The sequence below is a fragment of the Gekko japonicus genome, unplaced genomic scaffold (assembly GCF_001447785.1).
Source record: "Gekko japonicus isolate JY-2015 unplaced genomic scaffold, Gekko_japonicus_V1.1 scaffold1178, whole genome shotgun sequence".
Lineage (NCBI taxonomy): Eukaryota > Metazoa > Chordata > Lepidosauria > Squamata > Gekkonidae > Gekko > Gekko japonicus.
This window is the reverse complement of record NW_015160247.1, coordinates 554535-568032: the sequence shown is the minus strand read 5'-3', so window position 1 is coordinate 568032 and position 13498 is coordinate 554535. Positions and strand designations below refer to the sequence as shown.

At 46.9% G+C, this 13498-nt stretch overlaps 1 protein-coding gene across 1 annotated transcript; it reads right to left on the bottom strand.

The window, feature by feature from the left end:
* Positions 1-2217: 2217 nt before the first annotated feature.
* On the bottom strand, positions 2218-12822 carry STOX1 (storkhead box 1). Its single transcript, XM_015413921.1, has 3 exons — positions 12678-12822; positions 4989-7338; positions 2218-2377 (listed from the first exon to the last, which is right to left on the bottom strand). Exons 1-3 carry the CDS (start codon positions 12808-12810, stop codon positions 2218-2220), a joined length of 2643 nt encoding a protein of 880 aa, XP_015269407.1. The 5' UTR covers positions 12811-12822.
* Between the last annotated feature and the right edge of the window lie 676 nt (positions 12823-13498).

Here is a 13498-nt window from a genome sequence, read left to right as displayed (position 1 = left end):
AGTGCGGCCACAGCTTCTGCCGAGCCTGCCTGACCCGCAGCTTGGGGGAGTCGCGGACCGCCGAGGCTGGGAGGAAGAAGAGCCTTTGCTGTTTGCAGCCATCCAGGCGGGAGCAGAAAGGTAGCCCTTCAAGGAGTGAGGCCGGCTCCCCCTCCTCCTCCTCCTCCCCCTCCCGGGCTTGCGGAGCCCGCCCTCTCCTCGCCAGGCACACCGGCTGCTGCACGTGGGAACTGGGGCCAAACTCTCCCGGCAGGCTGCTCAGTCCCCGCCCCCAGCAAAGCGCGGGGATTACAAGGTCCGGCATCCTCTGCGGCAGCAGCCCCCTGGCGCTCTCTCTCCCTCCCTCCCCCCGCCGACAGAGGGGACCAGGAGGAGGAGGTGCTGAGCTGGCTGGACGAGCACAGCCAGGGCGACCGCCCCCAAACTGGCAAAAAAAAAAAGTTTTTAAAAAAAGTTTAAAAAAACCTTCCGCTTTCAAACCGGGAAGAGGGATGGGTTTTGTTTTTGCAAGCATCACAAGCCCCGGGGGAGGCTGAGACTCCCCCGGAAAATTTCGGAGGTAGCCCCCGCCCCTGCGCCCCCCTGAACTCTACGCCTATGATCCTTCCAAACTGAGCACAGTGTTCTAGGTAAGGTTTTACCAAAGCAGTGTACAGTGGCACTGATATATGACAAAAGGCCTACTACAGGCACCATTTCTCATCAGGGACTTTTGGGTTTAGAGGCCTGTTCCCCGCAATGGCTGTCTTTTGGGTCTGGGACTTGCCACTCTGTCTTTTCCAGGGTCTCCCTCCTTCCAGGCCCAGCAATCCAGCCGTCTCTTGCATCCACTGTTTCTGAGCAGGTGTCACTTTGGGATGCTCTCTCTCTCTCTCTGATCCAACCCTTTTCCCTCTGAGTCCCTGCTCTCTCACTTTCAGGCCCAGTTGCCAACTGACCCTCAAGCTGTTGCTTAGCAACCAGGAGCCTGTGGCAGCCTGCTGCCATTGTTACGCAAGAAACAGCTGGCTGTCCAGTCAGCACTAACTGGTCAGTCACATGTTTCTGACTCCCTCCCCCCATGCCCTTTACAGAAATAATCTGCAGGAAATGAGCCAATGAAATGCAACGGAGGTATTACTGTGCTTGGCTTGCTCCCCTTTCTAATCTTCTGAACAAGCCAGTGTCTTGAAAAACTTGCTTTGTTCCAAGGAAATAGTTAATAATTTAACCTTATCTTAAATTGTGGTGATCTTTACTGCCACTGTGTGCCTGCACAGAAGACCACTTGAGGAACAGAAGTTACAGTTAAGTGCAACCCTTTGTTTTACGCTGCTCTGCTTTAGCAATGATCCTAATTCCTCCCAATTAAACTCCTTCCAAAAACGTCGGAGAGAAATGAAAAGATCAGTTCTATGATGGGGATTGTTAAAGAACATGGGTGATCTCAACCAGAGCAAGCACCAGGGAGTGCCTTGAATGTGGAAGCCTTTGGGGGACAACATGACAGCAAACCTATCTCTGCTCTTGAAATCCTTCACTTTTCATGTTTGTTACTCAAAACTCCAAGGCTTGTGCCCAGTTATTTGAAGTCAGGTCTGGAGTGAAAGACAATAGAAAAAGTTGTCTGTTCATCTACCATGTATACCTTAAAAATGGCTGGGAGGGATGTGTTGAGAATAGATTAGGTGGGAGGGACCAAGGCTCAGTGGTAGAACACCTGCTTCTCATGCAGAAAGTCCCAAATTCAATCCTCGGCATCTCAAGTTAAAAAGAACCAGGCAGCAGGCAATGTGAATAGACCTCTACCTGAGATCCAGGAGAGCCACTGTCAGTCAGAGTAGACAATTGATCTTGACAGGCTGATGGTCTCACGCTGTGTAAGACAGCTTCATGTGCTTTCTGGCAACTAATAACAAAGATAAGAGCTAGGCCAGGCTTTCTTCTGGTTGGTTTGAAACTATTGTTTCAGGTCTTAAATATGTTCAACCCAGCACTGCTTGGGTCTAAAGGCTGCCATGAAGAACGCTCAATGCATTATTGCGGCAAATAAGCATTACCTCTATAAGTATTAAAAGGATTCCATTTTAATATAAAAAGTTTATCACAAAGCTTTCATAAAGGAGAATATCATGAATTCAGCCACTTTAACATATTGTAGCTTTAGGGATTTTATAGTAAATATATTCACAGTTTTACAAAGGAATTCTCAAGAGTTTGGTGAGAGGCAGGGGGAAATTAAACATTCATGACCGGAGTCAGCTGAAGCAAGGAATTTCGCGTGAGACCCCTGCCACTCTGTATCGTCTTCTCTATGCCTTCCAAGTTCATCAAGAAGCTTCTTCTCTTTTTCAGTCCTTCCAAGATGGCAGAATTAGCAGATGCTAGACTTTGTGTTCTGGAAATAATAATTTGGTAAAAGAGAAGATTCATTAAGAAATCAGTTTTTTCACATTCGGCAACTCAAAATTATTCTTTTCCCTAAAAGTTAGGCTTTCGAGCAAGGGAAACCTAAAAGTTAGCTAGAAGCACTTTCCAAAGAAAGAGCAGCTAGCTCAACAAAGTAGCTCTTACTTTGTCAACAGCTGAAGAGTATTATGCGAACTCAAGCATTTATTTCACTTTTGACGGTGCATCCCTTTCAGACAGAAGCGTATAAATTCTTCGATTTTAAATAAAACAGGAGTCTGCTTAAAGCCTTACAAAATGGATCCCAGTATAAGATTTCATGAGTCAGCAGTAGCAACTGCGGAACCAGTCTTTCGAGCACCACGGGACCCTTGTTTTATTTTGCTGTTATGGACTATCATGGCTACCTGACTTCAACGATCTTCTGTTTTCATTTCAGCCGATTCTTGGACAATACAAATGATGCAACTGCCCCCCTCCCAAGCATACCCCTACAGCTTGAGAACCCACAGGACTATTCTAGACTCTGTGGCTGAGCTTCTGGCACCCTTGGTCAAATGATAATGCACCTCCATGACTGTGCAAGAGGCCCAGCCGCTCTTGTACACAGTGGCCCTTTGGCATCCGGCTTGCCTGACCCTCCGTGGCTTGTGGGACCTGCCAGGCCTCCTACCCCGCCCATTTCCCACAACTATTTCCTTGCCCTGCTCCTGCCCATCTACAGTTCTCAGCAGACCCTGCCTGCCTCAGCCGAAAAGACTGAGGTTCCTCACCCACCTCTGCTTCTCACTCCTGTACCTCTTTGTCCGTCCCCACTTACTGGACTGATTTTCCTTGGCCCTTCTCTCATGTCTGACACCATTTTGTCCTTAAAGGACTGAACGTTTTGTCACCATGACCAGACAAGTATTGCCGTCTGGATTTCTTGCATCATACCTGGTTACAAAAGAAACCCTGAACTCTACCCAACCTATCCATTTGACCAAGGTGGGAGCCAGAGAAGTTTCTGTATAAAGTATGCCACATTGTCTGCTTTTCTTATATGGACCCTGTACAAATGTTGGGGTGTTTCTTTTGTTCTTTTGTCTTTTTCAGCATAAAAAGATTTCAGGTTATAAACCGTACTTTTTTTGTATCACACTAGAGAATGTTAGGTTCCCTATGCCATGCTCAGGGTGTGCCTTAAATCATTTCAATAATTTTTTTCTCAATTATTATTCTGCATGGTCATTGTAACTGACATATTTAGGTTACTGTATCTGTTTTAACTTTTTACTAGAACCCCGATGAATTAAGCAAAACAAATTGGAATCCAAAAGATCTAATAAGATGCTCCTAACCTTGCTCCTTGCTCTTTTTTCCTCCCCCTCTGACTGGCAGCGGTTCCCCAGGATCTTCGGCAGAGGTCCTAAATATCACCCACCACCACCCAATCCTTTTAACTGGAGAGGCCAGGTGGGTTGAACTGAGGATCTTTTGCATGCCAAGCAGATGTTTCAAGCCCTAAACCACAGCCCCTCCCCCAAAGCCACAACGTCACTGGACAGGAAGGATTTGTTTCATTCACACCCCTTTAAAACACGTTGCCCCGTGGAGTCACCGAGACCTCTCTAGTGGTTACTCCTTTAGGTTCTTCACACCATACTAGATTTCCTACAACATCCTTTTTACCTTTCTAATTTAGAATCTGAGAGGCAATATCAGCCTAAATCTCACTCATTAATGTATGGTGCAAAAGGCATGAGCATTAGGTATCTGAGTTTTGGGGTTTTTTTGTAGATTTAGTTGTGCAGTTATGACAGCAGAGCATATTTTTGCCCTTATCCTTCACAAAAACAGTGTTAAAGCAATGCGGGCGTATCATTTATACAGTCACTAAGAACTCGCAGATCAAGTGCATTCCAAAGGGAAAATAAAAGCCAATGCAATGCAGCGATTAAAATGTGGAATTCACTGCCAGAGGATCTAGTGATGGCCATAGGTATAGATGGATTTAAAAGGAGAGTAGAGATTCATGGCTGGAAGGGGCAATGGCTCAGTGGCAGAGTATCTAGGCATGCAGGAAGTCCCAGGTTTAATCCCAAGCAGCTTCCGTTTAAAAGACCAGGCAGCAGGTGATATGAAAGTTGTCTGCCTGAGTCTCTGGAGAGATTCTATCGGTCTGAGTAGACAATCCTGACTTTGATGGACCAGTATAAGGCAGCTTCATATATACTTCATGTGTAAAGACGCATCGGTGGCTATTAGCCATGGTGACTAAAGGGAACCTCCACATTCAGAGGCAGCACACCTCTGAATACCAGTGCCAGGAGGCAACATCAGAGGAAGGCCTTGTCCCCTATATCCTGTTTATTGGTCCTCCAGGGCAGCTGATTGGCCACTGTGCGAGTCAGAATGCTGGACTAGATGAACCACGGGTCTGATCCTGCAGGATTCTTTTGTTATATTCTTAGATTAATACAGGGTTGTGCTTTGGCTCAGATGCACTCCTGAGAGGTGCTAGATACAGGAGAAACCATCATTAAGCACTGCTTCAGTGCTGCATTAAACAATGACTTGGTCTGTGGGGGGGGGGAGACGCCACTAACACGTGCTCTTACCTTGGAGAATCTATTCCACTGTCTCCTGTGATGCTGTGGCTTCCTATCCCTTCCAAGTGGTTTTGTTCATGCTGGGGACACTGATCGGCAGCGCTAGACACATCATCAAACGTCTGTGGCTTTTCCATGATCCTTGTCTTAACTTCTCTGCCTTTTGATGGCAGAGCCAAGGATGCCAATCTCTTGTCCACTTCATTTACAGACTCCTGCCAAGTTCTGGCCTCTGAATCACAGCAATGAAACACGCAAGTATCAACAGTATCCAGTGCTTGCCCACGTCCACCAAGAGCCACGATCTCTTCATCACTTTTGTAAACACACGGAGATATTTGGCGGCAGACGCAACTCTCTCCTTCGGTGCTGACTTTCTGATACTCTTTGTGGCTGCTGTTTGATCTAGTAATGCTAAAAAACCCATTCCCTTCATGCCCCCAAGAATCAACCCGGTCTATATCTGTTCCATGCCCTGGGAAGTGAGAACTGATACTACTGCTTCCTGACATGCCAGTGCCCAGTTTGTGTTCTGTGTTATTTCGCCTCCCTGTGTCTGAAGAACTGTACGGAGGTTGGTTGGATGGCAGCTCAGGTGCTTCCGCACACAGTTGCTCTTTGCCACCATGACCCAGTGAACCACAAGCATCAGCATCCTCCCCTTTGGGGTATGGAGCTGGCTTGTCGTAGGAGCATCGTTTGCATTGTGGGTTCACAGACTCAAGCCATTTGCTAGTGTCGCTTGATTGCAGCTCCATCTTTAAATCCCCATTAGGTCTCTGTGTGGCAGCATTTTCAGACTGCTTCGATTGGTGAGTAGCCTCTGTATCACTGGGGAAACATGCACTTTTTAACTGACCTAAATCCTGATCCTTTAAGCCATACAGGCCAGCTTCGCCCCAGTGGTGAACATGACTGGAAGCTTGTGGATACCTCATTTCCGATCCATCCAAGAGTACAGTGTAAGTTTCTGGAGTTGCTTGGTTCTCCACCATACTTTTGGGGCTTGCTCCTCGACGCGCATCATGTTTATAAGCTATACTTTCTTCCAAAGATCCATATTTGCCATCTCTTTGTAAAGCTTGGTACTGTGAGTGTTCAGCACAGCAGCCTGAGACGTGACGGTGACTAGAACAGTCTGTGGCCAGATGTTTTTTCCGGTCATCTTTGTCACCACATTTGATAGCAGACTGCTGTTTTGTTTTATAGTCCACAGTATCCAAAGAGTCGGACCGTAGAAACCTCTTCTCTGATCTAGGAACTGTGGATTTTACATAGTCATGTTTCTGACGTCTATGTCCTTTTGTGGATTTATTCCCTCTACACAGAATATCTTGAAAGGGGTTAGTAATTTCCTTCTTGTATACAAGGCATGGTTCAGCCTCTATTGCATTCTCACACAGCTGTTTATCACAAAGCAGAGATCCACTTGTCATACAGGAGAATGGATGTTCTGCACAGTTTCCCAGTTTGTTGTTAGCTGGTATGAGGTCGTCTGTTTTAAAGCCTCTTGGTGGTTTGCTGATCTGTTTCTCTTTGCCAGACTGCACTTTCCTGCGATGCTTTACAGCCCTGCTATGTTTTTTCCTCCCACACCCTTTGGGAAGATATTTGTGCTTCACAGTCAACACTTCTGTTGAGGTTCCTTTATTGATATATTTTTTCTCTTCCTCAATTTTCCGCATCAGCGCTGTGTGCTTAATTAAGTTGTCTACCGTCAGCACAGGGTTGATGCGTTTGATAATTTCATGCTCAATATCACGAGGGATATTATCCAAACTGTCTTCATCCCTGACTGGCCATTCTTCTGGAGGAAACTGGGCAGAAAACGAGGAATATGCTTTCTTGGGTTTTTCTTTTTTAGAAGTGTTGCGCCAGAAAAGGCTCAGTCCAAATTTTTTACCCTTCTCTTTTTCCTTCACAGAATGTGAGGAGCGAGCAGTTTCACAAGAATGGCGGCCAGGGAGTGTATCGGTGGCTGGATTCTGAACCGAGAACCTGGATTCACAAGACCCTTTTTGACTTTTCCCATTAAGTTCATGATTTGAGAGCTGCTGAGGTTCACTTCCCGCAGTATGGTCAGGGAAACAATGACAGGACCTGCAGTGGAAGCCAATAGGGAAATCCTCTTTCATCGGCTCTGTAGAGTCCTCCATGCTTACCAGGTACGTGACGGATGGCTCCCGAGGGCCAATATCTTCTAAAAGGACCCTCTTGTTATTCTTCACAGCATTGTTAGAGATAAAATAGGTGTTTGGGGTCACTATGAAGTATCCTTCCCCAGTATGATAGATCTTCCGTTCTTTAATTAGCATTCCAAGGGTATTGTATAAAATATCATGTGTGGGAGCTGCAATGCCTAGAACAGTAAAGATGAACATATGTTAACATTGGCAGCAGTTGTAGTAGTAGTAGTACTTCCAGAATATATTCAGTAAGCAAAATACTTTGGAATCTTTATTCAGGCAGAGAAACCATTTACAAAAGCCAGTGAAGAGCTTTACTAATGAGACAGAGGCCAACACAGGAGGCCGGATCAGCAAGCTGGTGGCTGAGTGAAGGTTCAAACTGTAATGTCACCACACCAGTGTCTGCGCAGCCGCCCTTGTTCCCGCCTTGTGTAAACAGCCCCCCAGCAGGCAAGGGAGTCTGAGTCCTGCTCAGAAGCCAGGAGGAAAGATGTTTTTGCCGTGGGAAACCCACTTTTTCCAGCAGGGATCCCCTGTAGCTCTTCAACTATGTCTCTCAAGAGCTTTTGGCTTTCCCTCCAATGGCCGCCACTACTTCCTCGGCTTTTTACTCCCTTTCCAGCTTGATGCCAGGAGGAGCATCAAACAGGGGTGTTTCGGTAATGCCGGCCACAGCAAGGCTGTGCAGGTGGGGAATCTTAAACAAATGCAAGCTCTTTTCTATGAGCACGTCTCTAGTGTGTACAGGCTACAGACATTATGGTGCAGATACTAACAAAGAAAATGAAACACAGGAAGATTTCTATAACTTCACTTGGAAACTACAGTACCTGGCATCTGGCTCTTCTCCTCGCCCTCCTCCCCCCCCCCCCCCCGGAAGGTGCAAATGTATCTGTTTACTTCATTTATACCCCCCTCAACGGGGATCCAGTGTGGCTTCTGCTGTTCTCCTCTCCTCCATTTTATCCTCACAACAGCCCTGTGAGGTAGGTTAGGCTGAGTGTGTATGACTGACCCAGAGTCACCCAGCAAGCTTCCATGGCAGAGGGTTAGGGTTCAGACCTGGGTCTCCAAGATTCTAATCTGGATGCTCTCTGGCTGTCATTCACATAAACACCCTCCCCTCCCCTTGTCTCAAACACACACACACATATTGGAGAGCTTATTTTCAACTCTCTCCCCCTGCATGTGTACAGAAAGGACCCAGTCAATCTGGGTTCTGACTGCATGGCCCTGCCAGAATTCATCAGCCAATAGAAAGGTGTTTGGGTATCAGAGGGATTTCTTATCTTCCCCATAGGATGTGAAAACATCTAGCTCTGAGAGAAAAATGAAAGTTTCCCAGCCTGCCTGTCGCTACCAACACCGACCACCTTCATATAAATGTCACCAGCTGAAATCTATGTAAATAAACAGTGTGGCCTGTTTTTCAATCTATGCTGTTTTAATTGTTCTCTAAATTATATTGATATGTATGCATTTTTAATTATACGTTTTAGATTTTGCTCTGTGATCTGCCCTGAGCCTGCTTGCTGGGACGGCAGAATATAAATTGAAATAAACAAATAAATACATTTCTTCCTAGGGTGAAAGGCCTCCTCCTGCTCTCAGTCCACAAACAAGAACTTCCAAATGAAAGCACCCAAATGAAGATCTGTGTCCTCTCAATCATTTCTCCGGGTTTTTATACGCATTTGGAATAGCTAGAATCTTACACAGCATCTGGAGAGCTCTACTTCATAAATGACAACACTTTGGCCCCCACAATGGTCTTCTATGACCCTCAAATTTGATTGTTAGTAGACCCCCTGGAACACCACAGGACTCGAAGCAGGGGCTGGAGTGAAAGGGGAGAACTGGCAAGAATCTTCCCAAGTAGAAGTACAGCATAAGCAGAAGGCAAATTTAGGATCTACTCCCAAATATATGTTATGAAATAGCTGCTAAAGAATAACATGTATAGCTAGAAACTGGAGATGTGAGCAACACACTTTTATCGAAAGATACCACTGATTGGAGAAAAAGGCTTCCCCGTGTGGAACCTACTGCCCATACCAACTGCTTCATTATAAAGCTAGTCCTGAACACGGAGACACCAAACCACACATGTTCAGGATTCTTAGATCAGTATATTTCAATGGATTCCAAGCTTCTGGTTCCAAGCAAGCGCTTTCTTTTAATGCAAAAAGAAGGATGCCTTCTTCCAAGTCACACACTAGGGGGCAGCAGATACACATCTAAGGGGCTGAAGTCGTTACTTCCATATGGGAGGCCTTCTGTAGTCTATGGTATGCTGACCTTTCACACCCACAGGGGCTGTGGTGATATCCTTGGAAACTTCAGATATCCCACAGTCTGAAGACCATGGAGAGATGCACTGAAGCAAGCCAAGCTGGCAACTTGAGCTTAATGGTGAAACAAGATGCATCACAGCGTGACTGAATAGTAAGTGTTAGAAATTAGCTATTAGTCCTACCACCAAACTTCCCCCATGAAAACTGACTGATTTTTTCCCCCAGTTTAAACAAAAGTGTACCTGAAGTTTTGGATCCGCTGCCCTGCAAAACAGAACAGAAAGACACCAGCTTCCTCAATATTCCAGCAAATATCACATCCTTGCCTTAGAGTAGCCCCATTAAGCTGGCCTTTCTCTCCTCATGCAGATGGGAAGCTGCAGCTCACTCTTAGGCAGCTCCCCAGTTCATGGCAGAGGCTAGATTTGAACTCAGCCTCTGCGTCCTTGTACTGCAATGGCTCCCCCTAGTATTTGCGAATGATGGACACAAGCAGAAGCCTGCAGGCCACGCCCAAGGAAGATCTCCTAAAGAGCACTTTTCCTTCTGTATAATTGGGAATACTTTTTAGAGAAAGTCTTTCTTCCCCAGATTCTGCCAGATTCCAGGAGACAAGAAAGACCCATTTGAAGATGTCACTAGTATATCCATAGCAGCAGAAGAGGACGAGAAGATTGGATTTATACCCTGCCCTTCACTCGGAGTCTCTGAGTGGCTTACAAACGCCTTTCCCTTCCCCTCCCCACAACAGACACCCTGTGAGGTAGGTGGGGCTGAGAGAGCTCTGAGGGAAACTGCTCTTTTTTCAAGAACAGCTCTGAGAGAACTAGGGCTTGCCCAAGGTCATCCAGCAGCTGCAAGTGGAGGAGTGGGGAATCAAACCCGGTTCTCCCAGATCAGAGTCCGCACACTTAACCACTACACCAAACTGGCTCTTTAATCCTGGCAACCTCCCATATCCTTAATGGGATCAGAGTTGGCCAAGCCAAAAACAAGTTTCCTTGCCTTTCTGGAAATGGTTGTGTGAAGGGCTGTCTGTAAAGGCAGAGGTGATATCTTTTGATCTGTAAAGAACTCATCATTATGATGGGCAGGGCCTGCTTAGAGGACGGGCTGTTACTGGGGAAACACACACACACACACACACCCGGTGAAGGGGGAGGAACTGTGCATTGCTGCCTTCTCTGTGTGCAAATGCAGGGCTCCTTTGGCCTGCTCTCATCGGGGAGGGCCTGCTCACCCAGTGTTAGGGGTAAGGTTACCAACCTTCATGTGGTGCCTGGAAATCTTCCAGGATCTACATACTGATCTCCAAACAACAGAGATCAGTTCCCCTGTGGAAAAGTCCGCTTTGGAGGGTGACCGTTACGGCATTATACTCCAGTGAGGTCCCCACCCCCACCCCAAACCTCACCCTCCCCAGGCTCCATCCCCAAACCTCCAGGGATTTCCCAATACAGATTTGGCAACCCTCGTCAGGGGAGAAGGGCAGGCCTGGGCCCACACTATAACAGGGCCTCCAGGGGAGTTGTTTCTTCTTCTGAAGAACGGAATGGTTCCCATTAATTTCTAAGGGGGAAAGTAATGGGGGCTGGACTGACCCCCCCTGCCCTGGTGACTCTGTCCGCTGAAAATCAAACCTGTGTCTTTCTGCATTGTCGGCCTCTCCAGTGATGCAGCCCCCTCCATCCTGGGTTCTGTTTCTTGGTAACCGGGGAGTGTGAGAGAATGCCTGGAGCCGGCTTTTGTTTACACAGGTAGTGGCATCTAGCCAGTGCACTGCAGTGGTCAGAACAAGAGACCAGAATCTGGGAGGGCCAGGTCTGAATCCTCGCTTTGCCATGGAAACTCACTGGGTGACCTTGGGCCAGTCACTCTCTCTCTCAGCATTGCTTACGTGCAGGAGGGGCTGAGGTAAGGATAAATTGGACGGTGTGAGGACAAATGTTGTCAGCCACTCTGGATCCCCACTGGGGAGAAAAGCTGGGTATAAATATCTAAAACCCAAACAAACATGGATGCTGTTGATAAGGTTTTTTAAAATTTTTCCTGAATACACTACGTCTAAAGATAACTTTATATTTTAGAGGTATATGCAGCAAATATGTGTTTTTAAGTGCTGACCTAGAAATGTAAAACATGATTATTTACTGTGACAAGATGTACACATATTGGACAGCTACTGATACCAGATTCTTTTTTCCTTATCCCAGTGTTTCTAGATAGTCACATTTTTTTAAAGTCTTCACCCCCCAACACACACGAATTTGACATCTGTTAACTAGTAAACCCTATTTGCAATGCAAAGCCCTGTGGAACATCAAGGGTCAAGCCAGATGTAAGGACAGGAAGTTTCTGCAGGTTTCCTGCTGCTTTTAAAACTTCTTAACTACAAAAAACTCCCAGATCATGTGTGGGTTTAAATCCAGCACCACCATGACACACACATGCAGATAGTAGTTATCTAATTCATCCCTTTGGGATGCTATATACAATACCGGGGGTAGGGGTATATAGGTACATAACAGACATCCTATGATGCCTGTACCATGTTTTTCTTGTACAGCAAACAGCAGCAGGGGGAGGTGCTTGAGTTCACAAATATGGCATGGGCAAGGGTAAAAAATCTCTCCCCCACTGGAATGGCAGGAGACCCAAAGAAAGTTGTTTGCCGTTTCAAAAACAGCAGGAGATCTATTCATCAGTCTCCTGTCACTACCTAGTTTGACCCCTTAGAGCCTCCACTTTATTTTGTCCTGTGGTAATGCAGAATGACTATCACCACTGCTTTCCGGTTCCCAGGTAACTCACGGCCTGTTGCTTTGCTGGCTGCCCAGCCCTCCGAGTCGAATACTTATTCTCAGGGGTCTTGTTGTAGAAAAAGAGCTGCCGGAGCTCATTAGCATAACTCATTAGCATAACTTATTTGCATATGCCACGCCCCCTGACATCACCGGAAGTGACAGAAGGCCACACCCCCTGACATCACCGGAAGTGTGTCAGAAGGCCCAGCTACTTACCCTCCTGCTTCATCCTCATTCCCAAACGGAATGAGGATCGAAGCAGAGGGCGGGGTAAAGAAGGGGGCGGGGCTTCACCACGTGACCGCCCCGCCCCCTAGAGGTTCTCTTCCGGAGCTCCGTACCTGAGAGCTCCCCCCCCGATTAGAGCCCTGCTTATTCTGAGCGTCAACAACCTGCAATGGAACAGCTTACCTGGGTAGTGTTTGCCCAACTGATCCAGTAAGGTTTCCTGCGTCACGACCACGTGAGCTGCGTTCATATCAGAGATAGCGCAGCACAAGACTTCAGCCAGAGGAACAAACTGTGACTGCAGTACGGGATTCATGTGAACCGGAGAGACGTCGCCTAAGAAGAACACAAAGGGGGAAGAGAAATGAGCACTCTGCTTCGAATATGTTGTTCCTTTTCTCTCAGTGGCACTCTCAAAATGCTGGCCTCTTTTACAGTTAACCTGAGCAAGTTGGTGGTGGGCAAAAGACCCCACAGCAGTGTTCAGATACTTAAACAAACACCCACCCAACCCACAGCAAACAGAAGAATGGGGTCTCCAGAAGAGTAAGCAAATATTCTTGTTCAAAAGCCACATAATGTCCCTGAAGAACAGTAGCTGCTAGAACCACACTGGAGGATTGTTTGAATTTTTGAATTTTTAAGAGGGAAGTTTCAACCACTATCTATACTAGGAAAGTGGGTATGCCGCATACGAAGCCATTATGAGGGGGATCCACTGCACATAAACACAAAGAGAGGGAAGCAATCCCCGCCCCCGCCCAAGTGCCTTTCCCAGATAGGTAGGAACCAGAGTGTCGCCACAACAGAGATCAGCCTGCAGCAGCAACTCCCAGTCTTTAGCTGGCCCTCCGGCTGAAGTCATACGAACATAAGAGAACATAAGAGATGCCAATGTTGGATCAGGCCAAAGGCCCATCCAGTCCAACACTCTGTGTCATACAGTGGCCAGAAATACCAGTGCCATCAGGAGGTCCACCAGTGGGGCCAGGACATTAGAAGCC